This window comes from Cricetulus griseus (assembly GCF_003668045.3).
Source record: "Cricetulus griseus strain 17A/GY chromosome 1 unlocalized genomic scaffold, alternate assembly CriGri-PICRH-1.0 chr1_1, whole genome shotgun sequence".
NCBI classification, from domain to species: Eukaryota; Metazoa; Chordata; class Mammalia; order Rodentia; family Cricetidae; genus Cricetulus; species Cricetulus griseus.
In genome coordinates this window covers 2,752,928-2,777,467 of record NW_023276807.1, presented here as the reverse complement: position 1 = coordinate 2,777,467, position 24,540 = coordinate 2,752,928, and the positions used below count along the sequence as shown (strand labels likewise).

Sequence of the window (24,540 nt, the reverse complement as noted above, 5' to 3'; positions counted from 1 at the left end):
TAACTTGTGTCAAGTTGGCAAAACCAAACAAATACTAACCAGGACAACTATAAAAACTGAGATGAGGACTGGAGAGATGGCTCTGAGGTTAAGAGCACTTGATGGGGAATGTACTTCTGTGTATGTTCATCTTATTGATTGTTGAATAAAGTACTGTTTGGCCAATGAGGCAGCATGTTAGGCAGAGGATTCTGGGAAATGTAGTAAAGAAGTAGTGATCAAGGCAGGAAGTGACATAGCAGGGAGACTCATATTTAAAGAAGGACAAGCAGGAAGTGGCCCCTTTCCCCCTCCTCTCTTCCTCCAGATTCGCCATGTGATCCAACGACAAGGGAGGACGCCAATGGAAGGTGTCTGATAAGTCTTATAAAATATATAGATTTAAGATAATTAAGACTGAGCTAACAGATGAGAATCCTAGTCATTGGCCAAGCAGCATTTGTACCTGATATAAGTCTCTGTATTATTTTGCCCATCCACGTGGCAGATAGAACTCAGGCGGCTGGCGGAGACCACCCACGTGGCGGTAGGGCTCAGGCAGCTTTTGGCGGAAAGATTTATCATAACAACCACTGACTGTTCTTCCAGAGGTCCTGAGTTCAATTCCCAGCAACCACATGGTGGCTCACAGCCATCTATAATGAGATCTGTTGCCCTTTTCCGGCCTACAGGCATACATCAGGCAGAACATTGTATACATAATAAATAAAATGTTTTAAAAAAAAATGTCGTTACACACATTCAAAAAAAAAAAACTGAGATGATACCCAGACTCAGAAAAATCACCCAATTTTTCCCCTGAACTTGGGTCATGTCCTTTTGCCTTCTGCTTTTCAAGTGCTGAGATTAAAACTTAAAAAGCCAATTTGCTTTCACTTGGGAGGAAAAGAAGTGGACGTTACCTGTACTGCCTCAGGGATTTCTGCCCAGTCTGTCATGTTGTGGTGCCTCTAGACTCACTCTGTTCTCATTCCCTACTCATTTCTACCTGGCTACATTGTACCTACCACCATCTACACAATTTTTAGAAGGGACAAAAGAAGGAGTTCTTGTTAATCCCACTGATGGAGAATAAGACCACTACCACAAATTTCAAGCAAGCTTTAATTAAATACTGGCCAGGTGGTTGGGCTCTGGCCAGGTCCATCTCTGGGTTTCCAGAAGATGGCCCTAAGTCACAGTTTGCAGCAGTATTTCCCATCAGGTCCAATTCCGGGGAGGCATACATTCTGACATACCAGCCTATATCCAATCAGGGGCAAGAGTACATCCTGATTTATTTCCTGCCTGTGAACATCCTGCTCACATGTGACCAAGCACGTCCAGTGAAGATGGGTCAAACAAATTTGTTCAGGGGAGTGAAAACAAGTGGTTTGTTAACAATAGTCTCCAGCATTTCAAGGGGCTTACAGAGCAGAGACACTTTTTTGTTTGTTTGTTTGTTTGTTTGTTTGTTTGTTTCATGGATCTCTTAGGGTTAGTAACTAAAACTTAAAATGTAACTTTGTCTCTCACAGTGTCAGAGGACCAGGTTCAGTTTCTAGCACCCACACTGGAGCTCATGACTGGAAATAGCTCCAATTCTGAAGGATTCCATGCCCTCTTCCAGTCTCCTCAGGCACCCATGTGATTTATGTGATTTACATCTATACATGCAGGCAGATGCACACAAAAGGATCTGCATTAAAAGAAACAAAAGAGCCAGGCGTTGGTGGTGCAAGCCTTTAGTCCCAGCACTCTGGAGGCAGAGGCAGGCAGAGTTCTAGGCCAGCCTGGTCTCCAGATCGAGTGCCAGGATAGGCTCCAAAGCTACACCGAGAAACCTTGTCTCGGAAAAAAAAGGGGGGGGGGACCCACAGCAGGGGTAGAGGCCACAAGACAATTTGTGGGAATAGATTCCTGGAATGTGGGTCCCAGGTCATCAGGCTTGGCAGTAATTAGCAGTAATTTCCCTGGTCATGATCATAGTGGCCTTTGTTTAGGTTTTTGTTATTGTATTTTAATGTGGACCAATTCATGAATTTGTGTGTAATCCTTGTGCAGAGCCATTCCAATCTTCACTGTATTGTACCAATTTTAGTATATGTACTACTGAATACCATGTTTCATTTTGCTTTGTTTTGTTTTTTAATGACAGTAATTCTAACTGGGCTTTACTTTGCACTTCCTGGTGGATAAGGATGGTGAGCACTCTTTAAAATATTTAATGGCCATTTGTGAAACATAAATATTCTTAAGCCACATAAGTGACAGTTGAGATCTTCCTGGGATTGCTTTCCAAACTGGCAAAAGTGATACAAAATGTCTCTGGTCCAGAAGCTTGCAAATTCTACTGCTTATGTTAATTGAATCATTTTCCAGCACCTAGGAGAAGACAACTGCTTGGGTTTTTTGTTTGTTTATTGTTTATTTTTGTTTAGATTCATAAAATATATTCTTCTGAGTAATGCTATACTCACAGCTCCTTGTTTTTTGGGTTTTTTTTTTGTTGTTGTTGTTTTTGTTTTTGTTTTTTTGCTTCTTAGGGATACAACCCAGGATCTAGTACATGCTAAGCAAGCACTGTACCACGATCCTAACATGTTAGATAAACATGACATTGATGTTCTCAAGGTCACATTCCCTTGAGAAGCCTCTTCATTTCAACTTGGTGAATTTGGTGTTTACTTTTACTGACTTTCCCAAGGAAGTGACTCTATTAACAAACTCTGGCTATCCTGATTTCAAAATACATTATTCAGCAATGCCTTTTTATGGCTGTTTGTCTCAGTGTAAACTTACCCCCCTGCAGAGCTGTGTGATGCAGTTGATCAGAACAGAGATGTAGAACTGAAGTCCAACTAAGGCTAAGGATTGCATTTCAACGAAAGGGATCTCTCTCTTTTTTGAGATTCACTTTTTTTTTTTTTTTTGAGACGGTTTCTCTGTGGCTTTGGAGGCTGTCTTTGAACTGGCTCTTGGAGACCAGGCTGGTCTTGAACTCACAGAGATCCGCCTGCCTCTGCCTCCCGAGTGCAGGACTAAAGGCATGGGCTATCACCGCCCGGTGGGATTCATTTATCTTTATTTTATTTTTTTAAAGGTTTCTTTATTTGTTATGTAGGCAGTATTCTGTCTGCTTGTATGCCTGCAGGCCAGAAGAGGGCACCAGATTTCATTGTAGATGGTTGTGAGCTATCTCGTGGTTCCTGGGAATTGTACTCAGGACCTCTGGAATAGCAACCAGTGCTCTTAACCCTCTTAACCACTGAGCCATATTTCCAGCTCCTATTTTTATTTTATATTTGCCTGAATGTATATATGTGCATGATATTCATACACTGCCCCTGGAGGCCAAAAGAGGATGTCATATCCGATGAAACTCAAATTACGGGTGGTTGTGAGTGGTCATGGAGGTGCTGAGAATTGAAGCCACGTCCTCTACAAGAGAAGCCAGTGCTCTTCCCCTCTGAGCCATCTCATAAGTGTGTGCATGAGTGTGGAGGTCAGAGGAGGAGTTTTAAGATTTGGTTCTCTTTCATCAACCATGTGGGTACCAGATCAAACTCAGGCTGTATCTGGCAGGCATCTTTACTGCTGAGCCATCTTGCCAGCCCTGGAAAAGATTTTCATTATTGATTTGAAAGAAAGAGCTTATAGTTGGGCGTTGGTGGCGCACGCCTTTAATCCCAGCACTCGGGAGGCAGAGGCAGGCGGATCTCTGTGAGTTCAAGGCCAGCCTGGTCTCCAGAGTGAGTGCCAGGAAAGGCTCCAAAGCTACACAGAGAAACCCTGTCTTGAAAAACCAAAAAAAAAAAAAAAAAAAAAAACAGTGATTGAATTAGTCTTGTGCCCACACTGGTGTTGTATTCATCCCAATGTCAAGAATAAGAACAATACCACAATTTGAGTGAAATTTGAAGCAAGCTTGATTTTTTTTTTTTATTGGAGAGTATCCAAGAGCTGACCAGCGACTGTCCCCTAAAGAGAGCAGCCCCCGCCCAGCAGTGGTAGCATGCCTTTAGTCCCAGCACTTGAGAGGAACAGTCAGGCAGATCTCTGAGAGTTCGAGGTCTACAGAGCAAGTTTCAGGACAACCAGGGATGTTATACAGAGAAACCCTGTCTCGAAAAACCAAAAAAGAAAAAAAAGGGTGTTAGAAAAATCCCATATTTTAGGGTAATAATGGCACATAATATTGTAACTGTCTCAGTTACTGTTCTGCTGCTGTGAAGAGACACCATGATCAAGGCAACTCCTATAAAAGCATTTAATTGGATCTTGCATACAGTTTCAGAGGGCCAGCCAGTTATCATGGTGGGGAACATGGTGCTGGAGCAGTAGCTGAGAGCTTTAAATCCTGATTGGCAGGCAGCAGGCAGAGAGAATGAGACTCAAAGCCCACCTCCAGTTACACATCTTCTCCAACAAGACCACACCTACTCCAACAAGGTCCCACCCCATACTCATTCCCAACAGTCCATCACCTGGGTCCACCGCTGGGTTATGTCTTCAGCCCCTCGAAGAAATATTGCAAATGATGTATTCAGAATAAGTATTTAAAAATGAAGTCAGACTGGGTTTTTGTAAACTTCACTGATCTCATTTGTGATAATGAGGGAGTGAGTAATGGGATCCTTGTACATCTCAGTGGAGTGGAATTTTAGGAATGCTAAACTGTCCTGTTCACAGAAACATCTTGCACAAATACTCTCCTGCTCCAAGTTTTTGTCTTAACAACATGACAGGAACAGGGTGATGGGTGTAGCTCGGCGATACAGTCCCTGGGTTCTGTACATGAAGCCCTGGGTTCCTTTCTCAGGTTTGTAAAGACCCTTTGGTGTTCAGAGAGTGTGATGGCTAATATTGGTTGTCAACTTGATTGCATCTGGGCACTCCTTTGGAGGGTTTTTTTTTTTTTTTTTAAGTCAGATTATTTGGAGACTAAATGTAAGCAGCAGTCTCCTGGTGGCATCCAGGCACAAGGACATGGGAGGAAACATTGCTTTTTGCCTGTTTGCCCTCACTCTTAGTGACAAGTTCATCTAACCTGTTGTGGCATTACTTCCCTGATATCTAACTTCTTTGGGCTTCTAAAGTACACTGAAAACAAGCAGCTCTCCAAGAATGCTCCAGGCCTTCAGCACTGAATTTGGACTGCCGAGACATATGGCCCTATGGACTGCACAACTACTGGATTCTTCACTTCTTCAGTGTGAGTTTGAACCTAGGACATTCAGAGTCCAAGACTTCACTCAGAATTAATACACAATACTGCCTACTACATAGTATTTTTTTCTATTATAACAAAACCAGATGGAAATATAAAACTCAGTGCTGAAGATGTAGGAGTTATCTAATTATTATTTATAGGAAGGAAATAATTTCCACTGCCCTCTCGTTACATACTTATCTGGTAGAGATGAAAAGGGATGGAAAGAGATCCGCCTGTCTGTGCCTCCAAAGTGCTGAAATTAAAGGCCTGCACCACCAAATATTTTTTAAGTATTTATTTTTAATACATCCTTTACAGTAATTCTTTGAGGGGCTGGGGAAATAGCTGAGCAGTGAAGCATGCTTGCTGCTCTTGCAGAGGACCCCTGTTTAGTTCCCATCCCCACAAGGTAGCTCAGAACCAGCTGTAACCCCAGTTCCAGGGGATCCAAAGCCCTCCTCTGGTCTTTGGGGGTACATAAGTGGTGCATGGACATACATGAAGGCACTCATACACATGATTTTAAAAAAAATTGCATGTACTTTGTGTGAAAGACTTCCAAATATCAAATGTTTTTAAAGGCTGACTATTGGCAATCAGGACAAAATAAAAGTAGTAGTCACGGAGACATGCTTTTTTATCCTGAGAAACTGTCGAGTTGAACAGTAAGAAATTCAATCCATTGTTCTAGAACAACCGTATTTTTCCAAGTTTTCTTTGTGGCAGACATTGGTCAACCACAGAAGCAGAATCACTTGGAGAGTGCATTCCACAGATGGCATAACTATGATGAAACTAAAAACCACTAATCAAGAGGCAGCCAGTTTTTACCCAACTATCCCAAAATGGCAGCAAGATTTTTTCTTTTGGAAGCAAAACTTTTAAATTCTATTTCTCTACACTTATTTATATTTTTGTGTGTTATGTGTTTGGAGGTCAAAGGAAAATTGGAGAGGGTTCTCTCCTTCCACCACAAGGGTCCCAGGAATTGAGCTCCTGTTGAGCCATCTTTCAGGCCAGGCCCACAAAGTTAATATTCTAACAAGAGTACCCTAAACATTCCAAACTCTCGGAAGCTGGAGGTGGCCAATCCAGATGAGACCTCCACCCCTGGAAGACTGACTTGCATGACACCCTCCTTGGCACAATCTCCTCAGGACCGTGGCAGGGCGGGTAGGACCCTGTACAGACCATACGCCCTGCAGAAAGAATCAGGCGGCCCATCTTCCAAGTTGAGTCAGAGCCTGTTGCCAGTGATACTCTCGCCTGTCCTTTGACCAGACACACCCTACCATGTGTTCCTGGCGGGTTGGACGCTGTGGACCTCCAGGAGTGTCCAGGAAACCCTCGGAACACCCATAAGCCTCTCTGCCTGCTTGAGGCCAGGGAGAAGAGCCTACAGCCAAACTTGGAGAAAGCAGGCTCCGGGCCAGGTCGAGGAAGGGGTGAAACCGGTGGAGGGAGGAGGAGCTATAATGACTCGGGGGCGGGGACAAGACCCGTTGCCCAAGCTGGAGGGTCTCCTCCGCGCTCCACCTCCTGGCCTCCGCCCCCGTGACTTCGGCCGGCTCCTTCCCTGGCTCCACCCCAGCACACCGCCCTCCTACGCTGATCTCAGCCCCGCCCACGCTGGACTTCGCCCCGCCCCAGCCCTGCCTCTGCTAACCCTTAGCCTTAGCCCCGCCCACTGGCGAGCCTAGGCCCGCGCGCTCCGGGGCGTGGTCAGCGCCGTCATTTGCGGGCCGCTACCGGCTCGAGGCTGCGGGGCCGCCCTGCCCCGCCCCCTTCCTGCCTGGGGCCCGCCCTCCAGTCCGCAGCTCGCCAGGGCAGCGAGGGAAGAGGGTGCGGCCGCGGCGGCGGGGACCGAGGCACAGGAGGACCCGGCGTGGACCGCGGAGATGTTGGGCGTGGCGGCCGGAATGACCAACAGGTACGGGCGCACGCGCGCTCTGGGACCGCCGCTGCCCGAGCCTCGCTGGGTCTGGGCCTGACGGGCGGGCACCTTTGCCGCCGCGCGGCCTGCGGCTGGCGAGAGGCCCGGACACGCGCCGCCCAAGCCCGAGGCGGGAGAGGCCTTCGTGGTCCTGCTGAGCTGTCCTGTGCAGCCTCCGGGTGTGAGGGCAGATCCTGGCCCAGAGCTTGGCTCAGATTCTACCGAGGGGTAGAGAGGGTCTCAGGAGCACACAGACGAATTGCATGCGTTGTGTTAGAAATGAAAAGGACGTGTAAAATATTTATGCATGGAATAACCCATGGTATATTAAGACGCATAACGCCTTTTTTTTTTTAATGAAAATAGTATACCCTAAACGGAAAAGTTAAGACAAACAGCCTGTCAGATATTTTACAAATCCTTCCCGTATCTGGCTCAACCTAGGAAAGGCAGCTGCGTTCTCGTTTTGTATTGTCTGTTGTGATGTGTTTTGAATGAACTATTTAAAGGAAATTCGGTCTTAAATGGATGGACAGTTTGAAGAAAAGTGTTCTTGTAGCTTTCCCAAATGATTGTGGGTATTCTTTGTGACTCCGCCAGAAGTTTGAAGATTGTTTCTGAAAGAGGCTAGTTTTGATGTGAAATCTGAGCTCATGGTTACATGAAATTCCTCAGACTGCCTTGTATGTGAATGGAACGATTACTCATTCTAACGGGTTTGTATTGGTATACCGCACTAAGGAAGGTCCCAGATGCTAACACATCTTATTAACTTGTCTAAATGGCGGCCGTTAGAATCACCACTAACCGGTTTCATAAAATTCTTAAGTATCAGGGAAGCTGCCAAACTCAAACAGTGGCAATTTTCCAACATCGAAATTTTCAGTGGAAATCGTGACTTTTCTCATTCATTATCAACAAAATATTGTCAGTTATTGTCCCCAAAATTTAGTTTCAATGAAATGACTGTCAAATGTAAGTCTAAATCACCATGGTTGCCTTGTTTGTTACTCTTGCATGTAAAAGTGGTGTTTCAAGAAAAATGCTTCTAATTCAACTCAGAGCTTAACATAGTATGTGCTTATTCTTGAGACAGTCACATCACTTTGGTACATAGCAGAAGCTCTTTTTTGCACACTTACCATTGGGTTTCAGGCGCCAAAAATGATCAAGAGTTAGTAATTTGTACAGTCATTGTACTCATCATGGGCAATTATTGTATTTGCCACGGACATTTTTCAACGAAAAAGATGTGTGATTATTAAGTTGGTAGGGAATTGAAAATATATGTGAGCTATAAAGAAGAAAGGGTTGCAGAATAGAATATAATGGTGTCTGTATAGGACCCTCAAGTCTGTCTCTGGTCTAGTGGCCTTCCCTGATCCCAACCCCTTCTCACTCTCACTCATAGGCTGGCCTTGAATTTGTCAATGATCCTCCTGCCTAGCTTCTTGAGTGCTGGGGTTACAAATTTGACCACTGTGTGTTCAGCCCCTGTCCTGTTGTGTTTTTATTTTTGTTGTTTTTGCATTAAATATATCCTTACTAGTATACTACCATCACCATGAGACATCTACAAAACTGAAGCTCTTACACATCAAACAGTTCACCATTCCTTATTTTCCCCAGCTCCTGGCAATTGCCATTCTGCTTCTCTTTGAATGTAACCTTTGAGTACCCTGGATAAGTGGGATTGCACAGCCGTCATTACACATGCCATAGTTTGTTTGCCGAGCAGTAGTATGGATGTGCAACAGTTTGTTGCACTCTTCACCTGAAAGACATTTGGGTGTTTGCATGTCTAAGAAATTACAACGAAAGTTGCCATGGATGTTCATGTGCGGGTTTTAGTGTGAAACTGTGTTTTCCCTTTCTGTGAAATAAATGCCTAAGAGCATGCGCTTACCAGATTGTATAGTAATTGTATGTTTAGCTTTTTAAGAAACTGAAGGATTTTTTTTTTTCTCCCAGAGTGTCTGTACTGTTTCATCAAGGACACTTAAAAGGGAACTTGACATTCTTATCCTGTATGTAAGGAATCTGGCAAAACTATCACTATCTTCCAAGTATTTCTTCTTTTTTTCCTTTTGTTATTTTTAGTGATATATGAGTGTGTAACTGTGTATGGGTGTGTGCATGTGAGCACAGGTACCTACAGGAGCTAGAGGATCCCTATGGGGTTGGAGTTACAGGTGATTGTGAGATGCCTGATGCAGGCGCTAGGAATCAAACTTGGGTCTTCTGAAAAGCGGTATGTGTTCTCAACCACTGAGCCGTCTCTCTCTCCAACTCCCAGAGTACTTCTTGAATGAGTGTTGTAGTATGGACTTTTTATTCTTGGGGAGTTCTATTAGGACTTAAGAACTACGACTTGAAGAACAACGGTGAGTCCCCAGGCACCTGAAGGGCAGTATCATATGAAGAAGGAAACTGCTGTGACACTTACTGTCTTTCTAAATTTGCAGTGTTCTATTCCTGCTTGTGAATTAGGGACACAGGCTGTGTAGGGTGGAGTGTTTTGTTTTGGTTTTGGTTTTTTTTTTGTAATTTTTACAGCTTTTTTTTTTTTAAGATTTACTTATTTTATGTATATGAGAGCTCTACCTGCATGTATTCCTGCACACCCAAAGAGGGCATCCAAACTCACTACACATGTTTGTGAGCCACCATGTGGGTGCTGGCAATTGAATTCAAGACCACTGGAAGAGCAGCCAGTGCTCTTAACCTCTGAGTCATCTCTCCTGCCCCATATATGTAATATATGTATATATAATACATAGTCTCGTAGCCTAGGCTAGCCTTGAACTTACTGTGTAGCCAAGGATGACTTTGAGTTTTTCATCCTCCTCTTGAATGCTCTAATTAAAGGCATGTATAAACCCATGGGTTTATGCAGTGCTGGGGGTTAAAGCCAGGGCTTTACGTATGTAAGGCAAGCTCTCTACCATCTGAGCTAATATTCCAGCACTGAAACACATCAGTTCTTTAATTGTTCTATGCTCTAGAGTCTTAGAGAAAATGATTCATCAGAATTGTGCCGTTACTTGTTTGATTATTTATTTATTATGGGATTGTGCTGTATTGATTTTAGCCTTTGTATCCTTTCCCTCTGTGTGAGCCTCCTGCCTCATCTCCTTGGTAGTTCTTTATTTACTAAGTGTGGATACTGGAAGGGAGTTTTCTCTCCTTCCTTGGGAGGGCTCGGAGCCTATCCTTCAGGTGGAGAAACTCAGCGACCTCAAATTCATAATGGGAGAGCAGAGCTTAATTCTGCAAATATATTTCAATAATGTATACTTGCTCAGGTAATCATTTAAATATGCCCCAGTACAGACCATATTCTTCGGTAGGATTGCACTAAAAGAGCAGGAAAAAACATACCAAACCACTTGTTGATTTTACAATTCTTACAACTACTCTAAGCTATAGTTTCCCAATCCAGGAATATCATTTACACTATCTACTGAAGTGTTGCCTCATTGCATTCCTGAAACCTTAAACTATTTAAAGCAAGAAGCACACAGCCTGTTGTCTTATGCTAAACCTTCTCCAGTAATAGTGGTGGGGCTTGTTGTTCTTAATTTTGTGTATGGGTGTTTTGTTTGCATGTATGTATGTGGATCCAGTGAGTGCAGTGCCTTCAGAGGGCCCTGGGTCTGCTGGAACTGGAGTTTGAGAGGTTGTGAGCTACCATGTGAGTGTTGGAAATGGAGCCTGTGTCTTCTGCAAGAGTAGCCAGTGTCTTAACTGAGGAACCATCTTTCCAGACTCCAGCAGTAGGGGTTTTATGCCCCTTCAATTTTTTTGTTGTTGTTGTTTTGTTTTTTTTGTTTTTTTGAGACAGAGTTTCTCTGTGTAGCTTTGGAGCCTATCCTGGAACTCACTCTGTAGATCAGACTGGCCTCGAACTCACAGAGACCCGCCTGCCTCTGCCTCCTGAGTGCTGGGATTAAAGGTGTGTGCCACAACACCTGGCTCAACTAACTTTTTAATGTGTGGGGGTGTTTTGTCTGCATGTATGTCTGTGCATCGAATGTTGCAGTGCAGAAGCGGGTGTTGTATTACAGTTGGTTGTGTGCATCCAGTGCTGAGCCACCTCTCCAGCCCCAAGCCTGCATGCAGACTTTTAGCAGAGGGTGGGAAACTACAGGTACAGCAATTTCTGAGCAATAAACTCTGAGTATTGCCTTCTGTGAGGGGTGGGGATTTGGTATTGGGAAGTAATGAGTGCTGGTCCGTTAGTGAAAATGGAAAGTGCTAGGAAACAATTTGAATGCTGACCCATGGTGGTGGAAAAGTGATCTAGGAAACTGTGATGGCGGACAGTGTGTGGGGAACAGCAGGAGAACCAGGATCCTAGGCCACTCAGGAGTCTAAGGCCTTATTGGGATGTGTGAAAGTCAATAAGGTAAATGAGATTCAAGATAAAAACATGAGCTGCCTTTGAGAAGGGTTTAGGAAATGTAGGACAGGAGCAGGTTTTTTCCTGCTGCTTTTTGTACTAGTTTGATTTTCAAATGTAATTAAATGTAAAATTTTTATTTTATGTGTATATAAGTATACCATGACTGAGCATTGCCTGCAGAAGCCAGAAGAGAGTTTTGGATCCCTTGGAACTGAAGTTACATATAGTTATGAACTTCCATATTGGTGCTAGGAATCGAACCCAGGTCCTCTGGAAGAGCAGCCAGTGCTCTTAACCACTGAGCCACCTCTCCAGCTCCTGTGGGTTGTTGTTTTACACTTTTAAGAATTTATTTTCTGTAAGTGTATATCAGGTTCCTTCTGCTGTGATAAAACACCATGATCAAAAGTAATTTAGGGAGAGAACAGTTTAATTGGCTTATTGGTTAGCCCATTGTCAGGGAAAACCAAGGCAGGAAACCAGAGGAACACTGCTTACCAGCTTGTCCATCGTGTCTTGTTCAGCTTGCTTTTTTCAGCTGTGCCTACCCACAGATGTCAACACCCACACTGCTCTGTCTGGGTCCTTCCAAATCAAGAAAATGCCCCACAGGCATGCCTTACAGGTCCATCTGATGGTAGCATTTTCTCTACTGAGGCTTCCTCTTCTCAGATGACTAGCTGTGTCAACTTGACAAAACAGTCAACACATTATGTATGGAAGCAGGTCTGCTATGGTGCTAGAGTGGAAGTCAGAGGATAGTTTATGAAGTTGATTCCCCCCTCCCCCTATGTGGGTCCTGGGAATCAAACTCAGTTCACCAGGCTTGGCTGCAATCACCTTTATCCACTGAGCCATCTTGCCACTGAGGCCACCATCACTATCCCTTTTCCTCTTCTTCTTCTCTCTTTATTCTTTTTAATTTTCATTTTGATAGACTTTCTCAAAGAACATAGATTTGTAGAGTCTCTATACCTAAACCTCCTGAAACTTGTTGTCAGTTATCTGATAGCATATTTTTTAACCTTCCTTCCTTCCTTATTCATTTTCCCATGCTGACCTCAGATTTACTGTGTAATGAGGAGGACTTTGAACTCTTTGTTCTCCTGCCTCTACCTTCCAGGTGCCCGGGTTAAAGGTGTGCACTATCATGCTTGGCTTGTACAGTACTGGGGATTGAACCCAGGGCTCTGTGAATGCTAGGTGAGCACTGTACCACCTAAGGTTTATCCCCAGCTACTGTACTCTTTTCATTCATTCTACCTTTACTCTAAACTGTCTCATGCTCTCCTTGACTCTACTGTTCCCTATTTCTCTTTACTTTTCCTTTTACTTTGTGTCTGCCAAGTCAGTATTAATCACTAGTCTTACTCTCCTTTTTTCCTCCACTCACACCTGTGGTAACTAATAGATTATTGTACACAGTACCACTGTTTCTTTGCTTCCTAAAATGATCCTGTTTAAGGAGTGACTTTTTTTAGAAGTACTAATCTTATGTAATTGCCTCCAATGACAGTAAATTAAATGAAATCCCATGTAAAGACTTAATGATTGCAATGATAAGTATGTTCAAAGAAAAAGAAGACACTAAGCAAGGTGGTGGTGGTGCACACCTTTAGTCCCAGCACTTAAGAGACAGAGGCAGGTGGATCTCTTAAATTCAAGCCAAGCCTGGTCTACAGATCGAGTTCCAAGATAACGAGGATTATACAGAGAAACTCTGTCTCAAAAGAAGAAAAAAGAAAAAGAAAAAAAAAAAGAAAGAAAAAAGAAAACAATAAACCCCTGGATTAATTCCAAGAAAACAGCTTTTTAAAAAAGGAAGCCAATACAGGAAATGAAACTGGACCTCAGTAAAGAGAAATGAGTTCTGGGGGGTTGGGGGGAGTAAAGAAAAGCCAATTGAAAGTACTGGAATAGTATTTACTGGATTGAATAAAAGCTTTGTGGAAACTTCAAGAATAAAATGGATCAGAGGGATGACTCCCCAGCCCCGTGAGGCCCTGAGAACAGGGAAACTGTGCCCCCCCCCCTTGCCCACTGCATTAAGTGTGATAGCCAGGGCAGGGCTGGAGAGCTTGCCCTGGTGATGAGGATGAAAGCTGGCTGGCTGACGAACCCAACTGCCACCCAGGTCCAGAACCGAACCAGGGCTATGAGGTGGCCCACCCCAACATCCACCCCACTTATGAACTGCTGGAGCACATGAAGGGCCCGGTCCTGCAGATCCAAAGCTGCAGAACCTCCACGACACAGGGCAACAACAGGCAATCGAAGAGGAGTCCCAGTGAGGGCCCAGTATTGAGTGGGTAGGAGAAGCCAGAGGCCTTGAGCCAGACCAATGACTCATTGCAGTGAACACTTGCAAGTAAACATGTATGGACTAAAGGGTCTACTGTGACTCACTGTGCCACACTACAGCTTTCATTGTGAGATTTTTTTTCCCTCTCTTTAAAATTTTATTTTATTGGGAGTGTTGTAAGGGCAGAGGGCAGATACGAAGGGATGGAGAGATGATGGGATCAGGATGCAGATGTGAAATCCAGAAAGAATCAATAAAAAGTTAAAAAACAAACAAACAAAAAACAGAAGCAGAGTCTCATAAAAATGGAATGTGGCTGGGTGTTGGTGGCTCATGCCTTTAATCCCAGCACTTGGGAGGCAGAGGCAGGCGGATCTCTGTGAGTTTGAGGCCAGCCTGGTCTCCAGAGCGAGTACTAGGATAGGCTCCAAAACACAGAGAAACCCTGTCTTGAAAAACCAAAAAAAAAAAAAAAAGAAATGTGTTCAGCCTGTAATTGACTATAGGAGACCTTTGGCAATTTGATTTATATCTTCTATCTAGCTCAGGTTATTTTTAGCTAGTTTCAAAACATTTAAATACAGGGGACCTCTCTTTACCCAGACTTTGGTTGAATGCTTGTTCTGATGCAAAGTTTTAGAAAAAAATCAAATACTTATTCATTAATTCAGTTTTTCTCATTCAGAGAATTTTGTTTTGTTTTTTGAGGCAGGGTGTCTCTGTGTAACAGCAGTGACTCTCCTGGAACTAGCTCCATAGATCAGGCTGGCCTCGAACTCACAGAGATGTGACTGCCTCTGTCTCCTGGGTGCTGGGATTAAAGGTGAGAGCCACCACTGCTTAGCCAGAGAATTTTTAAAAGGAATGGTGCCTAGAATATCACAGCTGCAGGTCATTGCCTGCATTAGAATGTTTTGGTTCCTTTTGGGCTTAGAAGGCCGACTGACCCAGTGAAGAGTATATATAGTCTTTCTTAGAATCTGGAGATGGACTCTTACAAATGTCTACTACATGAGCAGTATTGATTGAGGAGTGTAGATAGTGGTACATTGGTAAAGTCACAAAAGTAAGGCGGGATAGAAAGCTATGGAAATTTTTGAGAATGTGGGAGAAGATGACGTTTTCTAAAGTGTTAAATGTGATTGAAATGCCAAGGAACTCTCTTGGCCAGAATATTGACTTGTCTGTGTGTAGCAGAGCGGGCTGTGTTTATTTTGAATTCTTCCACTTTTGTCTGAGTGTGGTGATGAACGCCATACTCTCAGCACACGGGAGGCAGATGCAGGAGGATGTCTGTGCATTTGAGGCTACAGAGTGAGTTGCAGGCCAGCTAGAGCTACACAGTGAGACCCTGTCTCAGAATAAACAAATGCAATTGGAGGGGCGCGTTTCTTGTCTTAAATGGCACTTTTATTAACCGTAAGAGGAGCAAACAACAACAAAAACTTAATGGTTTCAGAAGGACCTAGAAAATAGAAAAAATATGCTGTGTGCTGACTACTTTTATGTCAACTTGACGCAAACTAGAATCATCAGAGAGGAGGTAGCCTCAATTGAGAAAATGTCTTCACAAGCCTGTGCTGTAAGCCAGCTTGAAGGACATTTTCTTAATTAGTGATTGATGGGGGAGGGCCCAGCCCACTGTGGGTGGTGCCATTCCTGGGCAGGTGTCCTGGGTTCTATAAGAAGTCAGGCTGAGCGAACCATGGGGAGCAAGCCTGCATGGCCTCAGCATCAGCTCCTGCCTCCAGGATCCTGCCCTGTTTTTGTTTAGTGATGAGCAGTGATGTGGAAGCACAAGCCAAATAAACCCTTGTCCTCCCCAGGTTGCTTAGTCATGGTGTCACAGCAGAGTAACTCTAAGAAGATACACTCTCTATCTGATCGCCGCTGTATGTTAGTCACTAGCTGCAATGCTGGAGGGTTGAAGTTTGGTCTTCAAGACCTCTACTTTTTAAAGTTGACTGGGTACCTACCATACAGGGAAGTACACAAATGCTTCCTTTGTCTCTGGCACTCTACTGGCTGTTGTCTTTGTCCTGGTTGTAAACAGCAGCAAACAGTTTTCCATAACATAAGAAGTGACTCAGTGAAAAACTGTAGGTTAGGTTAAGATCAAGGAAAGACCAGGCCTCTTAGTCAGCCACTTCTGGTTGTCTCTCTTGAGTCAACTCCGCCTGTGCATCATACTTCTTACTTGGTTTAAGATTCCCATATTGGGAGCAGAGTAGTCTGTCTTACCTTATTTGGACATGTGCTCATCCTTGGTCTCTGAAGTCAGGGTTTTCCCCCTACTATTTATTAAATTTTCTCCTCTTTGTTTTTTTAATCCAGTGTTAGAGATTGAACCCAGGGGTCCTGTGACGAGGAGGGAAATAATCCACTTCTGGGCTGTAATCCCAGCCCCCAGGGCTTTTCCATTCACTCTGACCTAAGGAGAAATGGGGAAATGGGTCAGAAAAACAGTAGATGCCCACTACCATTTCCTTAGATTCAATCCCAAGTCTCTCTCTCTCTCTCTCTCTCTCTCTCTCTCTCTCTCTCTCTCTCTCTCTCGTTAAAGAAGCTCGTGCTCACTAGAATGTATAAAGAACTTTTTAAAAATTATTAAGCAGGTAGTAGTGGTACACACTTTTAATTCCAGCACTCAGGAGTCAGATCCACTCAGCAGGTGGGTCTCTGAGTTCAAGGACAGGCTAGTCTGCAGAGTGAGTTTCAGGACAGCCAGGGTTACACAGAGAAACCCTGTCTCAAAAAACAAAACAAAAAGTTGTTCTTATTGTGTATGTATGCATGATAGGCATTGCATGGTTTGTGGGACATCAGAGGACAACTCTGTGGAGTTGGTTCTCTTTTTCTTACACTTTTAGTTGGGCTCCAGGGATCAAACTCAGGTTGCCAGACTTGTGCAGCAAGTGCTTTTACCCACTAAGCCATCTCACTGGCCCCTATGTAGGTTTTAAGAGTGTTAGAGAGAAAATGAGAAGACAAGCATGGTGGTGCTTTTCTGTAATGCTGCTACTGAAGAAACTGACAGAGGAGGATCATGAGTTCAAGGCCAACCTAGCTCCTTAAAGAGTTTGAAGGTGTCTTAGATTACATAAAGAGACATGTCTTAGGGGTGACATGAGAGATAGACACATTGGTAGGAACATGGAAGAAAAGAATTTTGTAGTCAAATAGATCTATAGTAGGACTTAAGGGGAGTGGTCCATGTGAGGTTGAAAAAGAGTATTTTAGTCTAAAAGAAACAGAATAATAAAACTGTTTAAGTTTATATGGTGAAAATTGGCCAAGTGAGGTGGTATATAACCACCACAGGCACTTGGGAGAACAATGAGGAGGGATTGTAAATTGGAGGCCAACCTGTTCCACCCAACAAGTTCCTTTACTGAACAAAAAGAGAAAGAAACAAGACTGAGAGACTGGGGTCGGAGATTAATGTAGTGCTGATCAAATTTACTCCATTGTAATTTAAGTGTAAATATTCAACTATTTCTTCATGCTTATGAGGCATAGAGGTAGGTTGAGGTAGAATGAAGACTCTTCATATAAAACCTCTGCATCATGGTCATATCCAATAAATAAAATAAACCAGGGTAGATCTAGACGGATCTCAGCATCAGAAATCACTGCTGGAATCTGTAAGCTGTTAAGACAGTCCCATAAAGAATTGGAATTTATATGTATGAGGCCATCCTCATGAGAAAACATGCTGTACCTTTTCTTTACCTTCTGTGGACCTTCTTCCCCTAGAACAATTTGTGAGAACCATTTTCTTGTCAGCCCCATTCAGGGCAGGCATGTCCTTCTGGTTGACACAATTATACTCTTCTGAGACAGTTTTCCTCCCCCACCCCCCCACCTGGGTTTCTTGGCATTTCAAGGCAGGGTTTCTCTGTGTTACCCTAACTGTCCTGGAACTCACTCTGTAGACCAAGCTGGCCTCAAACTCAGAGATCTGTCTGCCTCTACCTTATGAGCGTGAGTGCTGGGATTAAAGGTGCACCACCACTGCTCAGTTTGGTGCTCTGAAATAATTTGTTGCTGTGTGGTTGCTGCAAATGGCCAGTGGCCACTGCTGTGTAAAGTTACAGAGCCAACTGAGGACTGTGGCTTGCATTTGGCAGGATCTAAAGGGAGTCATAACAATTGAGCCTTTGTTAGAAGCTCCAGCTGGGTAGTTTCTCTGAGGCCAGGCTCCCAGTCATTGAATCTTAAGTGGAGGCTTTAGGAAACAACCCTGTTCTCTTCTATTAGAAATGATGATGGCAGACATTGAAGGAGGTTTGGGGCACTCTTGCTGTTTGGGAAGGATTCTTTACTTTGCCAGACAATCCTGATAAATTTCATAAACTGCTAAGGAACATGAGATTCAAAGTACGGGGTGGCTACTACAGATCCAAGCCAGCTTTCCCAGAGTCTCTGGAGAACTGATTTTTGCACACACCATAGCTACTGCCATGGACTATGATAGACTTGATAGTATGTGGAAGAGTCATGGGCCGATTGCTTCTCACATTGAATGTATACAATTTGTTAGCATTACAGTGATCTCTGGACTATAGGCAATGCTAAGTAAGATTGCTGAGCCCCTAGCTAGAGAATCTTGAACACTGGAGAACACTGGGACTTCTTTCATTAGATTCTTCTTCTGTATCATGTAATTTAATTTCTACTGTTTCTGTAGAAAAACCAAGCTATTGCCCTCTTCCTTTTTTCAGATGAACTAATTGAAACCAGAACATCCTTGTCTCATCACAGACTGGATGGTGGCTGGTAAGGTGAAAGAGACCTGGATCCTGACATTTAGGATTCCATGTATTTTTGTGGCATTAAACTCTCAGAAGTCTGTTTAATAATGGGAGCAAAATATTTAAACTGGTTATTCTGGTGGCACATAGTGTCACATGCCTATAATCCCAGCTCTTGGGGATCAGAGGAGACAGATCTCTGTGAGTTCATAGCCAGCCTGGTCTACAGAGTGAGTTCAGGGACAGCCAGCCTACATATTGAGGCCTTGTTTTGAAATAAAATAAGATGAATTAAAAACCTGCTTATTCTGAAACCAAGCAAACTGCCAGATGTTTTTCCAAGCTTTATTAACCATCTGAGATGCAGGAGAGGTTAGGCAGCTCTTGGTTAGTATTGTTGGGGGACAGCTTTTCTCTGATGTGTCCTTTTTCTACTTGTAGAGACTTTCTTGCCATTAGGGATAAAGCACAATTTTTTCACCATTAGTTACTCTGTTTTGTGTATAAAGAGCTCTGTAGTTGCTGTATGCCTCAGAATAATTTGTTACCAGTGTCACTCCATGTCTGTCCAGGTGAAGCTAAAGGATTATGCAGCTTGTGACATCCAGTGCCCTTCTGGTGGGCAGCCTGAGTAGACACACAGTATGGTGGTCTTAGGAAGCTGCCAGACTGTGCTAACTTATGGAACTGAATTGGGCCTTGTTTTGTTTTGTTTTGTTTTGAGACAGGGTTTCTCTGTGTAGCCCAGGTGCTCCTGGAACTCACTCTGTAGACCAGGCTGGCCTGGAACTCACAGAGATCCACCTGCCTCTGCCTCCTAGGTGCTGGGATTAAAGTCGTGTGCCACCACCACCGGCCCACTACAGAAATTGTCTTAAGGTGATTGAAGTAGTCCTTGATTACCACCCCTAAGATTGGTTGAGCAGCCGCTAAATACCCTATCTAGAAAATCATTATCTGGTATAACAGACTCTTAGATATGGGCTTTAATTCAGTTTGTGGAGTCTCTTTAGAAATCTATAAAGGTAGATAATCAAAATAATCTTTGTCTATGTTTAGAATTAATAATTTGGAGAATGTAGAAATTGGGTCCTGAGTATTTTTGTCTTTAGCAGCATTAAAATACACTTAAAAATATCTCTACAATGTGTTGTTCTAGAGCACTTTATAATATATAAAATAAAAAATAAAAAAAGGTTTGTGCGCTGTGTATGTTTGTGTAGAGGATACAGTTAAAACTTACGTGTTCAAAAAGAGAAATAAGATTTAAAAATTAAAAAAAGAAAACAATTTTAAAAGGTTAAAAAAAAAAAAACCAAAAAACTTACATGTTCTTCAGATGTTCTGCACCGTTTAATGAGTCAGTATCTCTCACTGGCCTAGGGCTTGCTAAGTAGCCTAGGCTGTCTGGTCAGTGAGCCCAGGGCTCCCTCTGCCTCTGTTTCCCACAAGTATGTGCCACCATATTAGGCCTTTTTTATGTGGGTTCTGGGTATCAAACCTAGGTTCTCATGTTTATACAGTGAGCATTTACTCACCGAGTCATCTCCCCGTGTCTTAGTTACTGTTCTGTCACTGTGAAGAGATACCATGACTAAGGTAACTTGTTTTAAAAAGCACTTAATTGGGGGCTTGCTTACAGTTTCAGAGGATGAGTCCATTACCATCATGGGGAGAATGGCAGCAGACAGGCAGGCGTGCTGCTGGAGCAGTAGCTAAGAACTTACTTACATTCAGATCCACCAGCCGAAGGCAGAGAGAGAAAGAGACTGGGTCTGGCATGGACTTTTGAAACCTGAAAGCCCACCCCCAAAACTACACCTTCTCCAACAAGGCAACACCTACTAACCCTTCCTAAACAATCCACCAACTAGGAACCAAACATTGCTACAGAAGTTTCTTTTGACTTGTTTCTTAGTCTGAGTTTATTTTAGTTGTCCAAGATAGGCAATTACTTATATCCCATAAGGAGTTATAGAGTGTGGTGACTCACATCCTAATCCTAGCATTCAGGAGGCAGAGGCAGGAGAACCTCTGAATTCAAGGCCTGCCTGGTCTATCTACAAAGCAAGTTCCAGGACAGCAAGGCTCTGTTACATAGAGAAACGCTTTTTTAACCCAAAGTTAAAAAGTAATCCTTTTTGAATTATCTCATAAGAACTTTTTAATAAACTCTCAAAATTATTGCTTTTATCTTATAGGACAGCATTAGTTTTGAATTATACCAGGACCTTCATAATTATGAAAAGAGTATGGGGGGGTTGTTTGTTTTTTCAAGACAGGGTTTCTCAGTGTAGCTTTGGAGCCTGCCATGGGACTTGCTCTGTAGATCAGGCTGGCCTCGAACTCAGAGATCCGCCTGCCTCTCCCTCCCGGGTGCTGGGATCAAAGGCGTGAGCAACCAATGCCCGGCAAAAAGAGCATAATTTTGCCTTACATTCTTTACATTCAAAAATTCTTTTCTTCACATTTGAAAGCATGCTGTTTGTCATCCATCTTCAACTGACACTTGTGTGAGATTAGACATATTCCTGATTGCTGTGGAATCTGGAATCTCTCTTTTTAATTGAAAAAGATTTTCAATACAATGTATTCTGAGCATAGTTTTCCCTTCCCCAACCATTCCCAGACCTTCCCCACCTCTTCACTTGCCCAACTACACACCTTCTTTCTCTCTCTTTAGAGAACAGGCAGACAAACCAGAATAAAATACAGTGTACAGGAAAAAACACCATATAAACAAAACCCATAAAAAAACAAACCCCAGAAGCCATATGTATAAGCAAAAGATGGGGGTCGGGGTTGATGCTCAAACAAATCAATGAGGCAGAAAGTCTACAAAAATACTATTGAGTTCATTTTGTGTTGGCCGTCTACTACTGGGCATGGGTCTTATTCTTACTTACGGTTAATATCAGGGGGGTGGAGAGGTGTCTTGATCCTGCCTCAATGAGATGATGGGACAGACTTTATAGACTTCCTAGGGAAGGCCTTACCTTCTCTGAGGAGCAGATGAGAGGTGGGGTGAGGAGTGGGGGGGTTAGCAGAAGAGGAGGGAGGGGGAACTGGGATTGGAATGTAAAAAAATAAATTAATAAAAAAAGAAATACTGCTTCTATTCTTTTTTTTTAAGTGTGCTTAATATACCCAATGTAGAGTCTCTTTCTTCAATATACATTTGTAGGAAGTTTGTGGGTATCTGCCTATACCTGTTATATGAATTATTAAAAAGTGTTCTTATTGAAAAGTACACTCTGTTAGTGGCATATGTGATTCTCCTAAACACAGACAGCCCTGGCTGTTACTGCTTCATGTTTTCTGATACCATTGTAAGATTCTTAATTACATATGCAAATTGTTTGAAAACTGGCTTGAAATTCCCATAACATATTGCAACCCCTGAGAAGTGTTGTGACACGGAGCATGTTGCTTATTATGAGTGACTGTGGTGGGGACTGTCTTAAGTGCTGTTTACCGAGACTGGCAACATGCTTCCTACCAGACATGCAGGAGCAGCAAGTGCTTTTTCTTTTCTACACTTAGGTGTATGAGTGCTTTGTCTGCATGTGTCTATATGCACCACACGCATGCTTAGTGCCCTTGCACGCCAGAAGAGGGAGTCGGATCCCCTGGAACTGGAGTTACAGATGGTTGTAAACTGCCACGCTGGAGCTGGGAACTGAACAGAGGTCCTCTGCAAGAATAAGTGCTCTTAACCATTGAGCCATTTCTTCAGCCCACAGTAGGTGCTTGTTTTCAAGCCACCTTTCTCCTTCCTGAGCAGTTTGACTCAGCAACTTATTTCTTATAGCCTGTGTTCCATACAGTCCAAAAGTTACTCAGGTGCAGAGCTATGCTTTATTCATCTATGTATGGCGTGCTTGAACCTATAATCGATATATTCATTCATTGTCTACATATTTGCTAAAATGAAAAATGGAAATTTTCAGTTTACTAATGTTTGTTATTTACACCTATTCTTTATGGTAGAAACTGGGTAATGATAAAGTACCAGTTCTACTTACTTAAAGATTAGTTTTTACTACATGTGTTTACTAAGTTGTATTCTTTGTGTGTGTACATTTCACTTCTGAGATCAAAACCAGGGCCTCATTCATGTTAGACAAGTAACAGAAAAATCTTGTTTGAATTTTCATCTTTATGATTTCATTTTAGCATTTCCATAGCATCAAGATTTAATATGAATATTAATGCTGAATATCAAAAACTTTGACTGAACCACGTTATAGGCAATAAGTAGTATACCTGAGACTAACTTTACTGTCAGTGTTTTGTTATGACTGCATGATATGCCATGCTTATGAACTGACTATTGGTCAGCAGTTGTGGTTCTTAATTTTTCAGTTATTAAATGTGCTTAAAAGTTTTTTTTTTCCATCAGTGCATATGATTTGCAATGTAAAAGGGCACAAAGCTTAAGGTGCATAGATTAGTGATATTTTTTGTGAATTTTGAACACATAGAGAAATGTTTTTGAGATTATTAATATTAAAATATACCCAGTATAATTGGCCTAGAACCTCTCAATTCCAAACTTATTTGTTTTATTATTTGTATGTATGTATGTGGTATTGGGAGTGGGTGTTGTGTGTGTATATGGTGAATACCTTGTTCTTTGAGACAAGGTCTTTCATGGGTTCTAGGGTTTGCCCATTAGTCTAGACTGACTAGCCAGCAAACCCTGGGGATCCATCCATCTGTGCCTCCCCGGAGCTGGGATTATAGCATAGACTTTCATGCCCATCTTTTTTGTGGGTGCAAGGGATCAAACTCAGGTCCTCATGCTTGTACAGCTACCATTTTTCTTACCAGGTTATTTCCCCAACTCCTTTTGTATTTAAATTTGAGACAGCTCAGTCTGGAACTTGCTATTTATACCAGGCTGGCTTTGAACTTCATCCTTGCTGCTTCTAAGTGCTGGGATTATGCACATGGTGGTACATACCAGTATATTTTTAAACTTTTGTTACACTTCTGTGAATACTAATTTGAATTCTGTTTGTTCCTTTGAGAAGTATTCACCAAGAACTTACTGTCTGCCAGGCATGGGGCTAGATTAATGAGGAATCAGACAAATTCCTATGGGAATATGAGTGTCCAGCCTGGGAGGCTCTGGGAAACTAGAGGAAGTAACATCTAGCCTGAGTCCTGAGTGTGAGTAGTAATTATTCAGAAGCAGCATTTAAGGAGGAAGAGCTGAAGGCAGGGGGCCAAGAGGGAAAGGAAAGCAGGATGTGGACATTAGCACAGCTGCTTTGGTGCTGTCCTGGGGCCTGGGAATCTGGGAGGGGGAGCCTGGGAAGTACTGGAGTGGGACAGAGGACAGTTTTTACTGCTCAAGTTTCCTTGTTACAGATAACATAAATCTATTGCAAGCATAAGCTAAATAGGAATTTTTTGGAAAGCAATGGGTTGGCTCCTAGAATTAAAGAAAGGGCTGAATACCGTCTTTGTAAAGAGCAAACCAAGGTCTTTCTGAAGTTCTTTTGGAATTTTTTTTGCAGGGCTGTATCCTTAGTTAACTTGTTCTAACTGCAGAGAGTCTTGTTTTCCACTTAGATATTCAGTGTTTGAGAAATAGTCTGATTAAGTTAGGAAAGATGTCTCAGTGGTTAACAACACTGACTGCTCTTCTAGAGGACCCAGGTTCAATTCCTAGTACCCCCATGGCAGCTCACTACTTCCTGTAACTCCAGTTCCAGGGGACCTGAAACCCATGGCAAAACACCAAGGCACATAAAATTAAAAATAAAACAACAGGCAGTGGTGGTGCACGCCTTTAAGCCTTTAATCCCTGTAGGTGGAGGTTTCTGTCCCACCAGGTCCCACAGCCATTTAGCCCCAAATAAACACGCAGAGACATGTATTAATTGTTAAACTGTTTGACTGATGGCTTAGGCTCCTTACTGACTAGCTCTCTCTTAACTGTTA

General features: G+C 42.9%; 1 protein-coding gene and 1 pseudogene across 2 annotated transcripts in view; one reads left to right on the top strand and one right to left on the bottom strand.

Annotated features, from left to right (window-relative positions):
- Positions 1-1,998: 1,998 nt before the first annotated feature.
- Positions 1,999-2,099, bottom strand: LOC113832435 (annotated as a pseudogene).
- Positions 2,100-6,971: 4,872 nt separating this feature from the next.
- The window catches only part of Lims1 (LIM zinc finger domain containing 1), a 106,783-nt gene continuing 89,214 nt past the window's right edge, over positions 6,972-24,540 (top strand). The window contains exon 1 of one of the 2 annotated variants that reach the window (XM_035453278.1): positions 6,972-7,124. In XM_035453278.1, coding sequence (XP_035309169.1) covers positions 7,093-7,124 — 32 coding nt within the window. In that variant the 5' untranslated portion in view covers positions 6,972-7,092. The remainder of the gene's footprint in view (positions 7,125-24,540) is intronic. The other variant, XM_027388350.2, reaches the window with a different exon arrangement.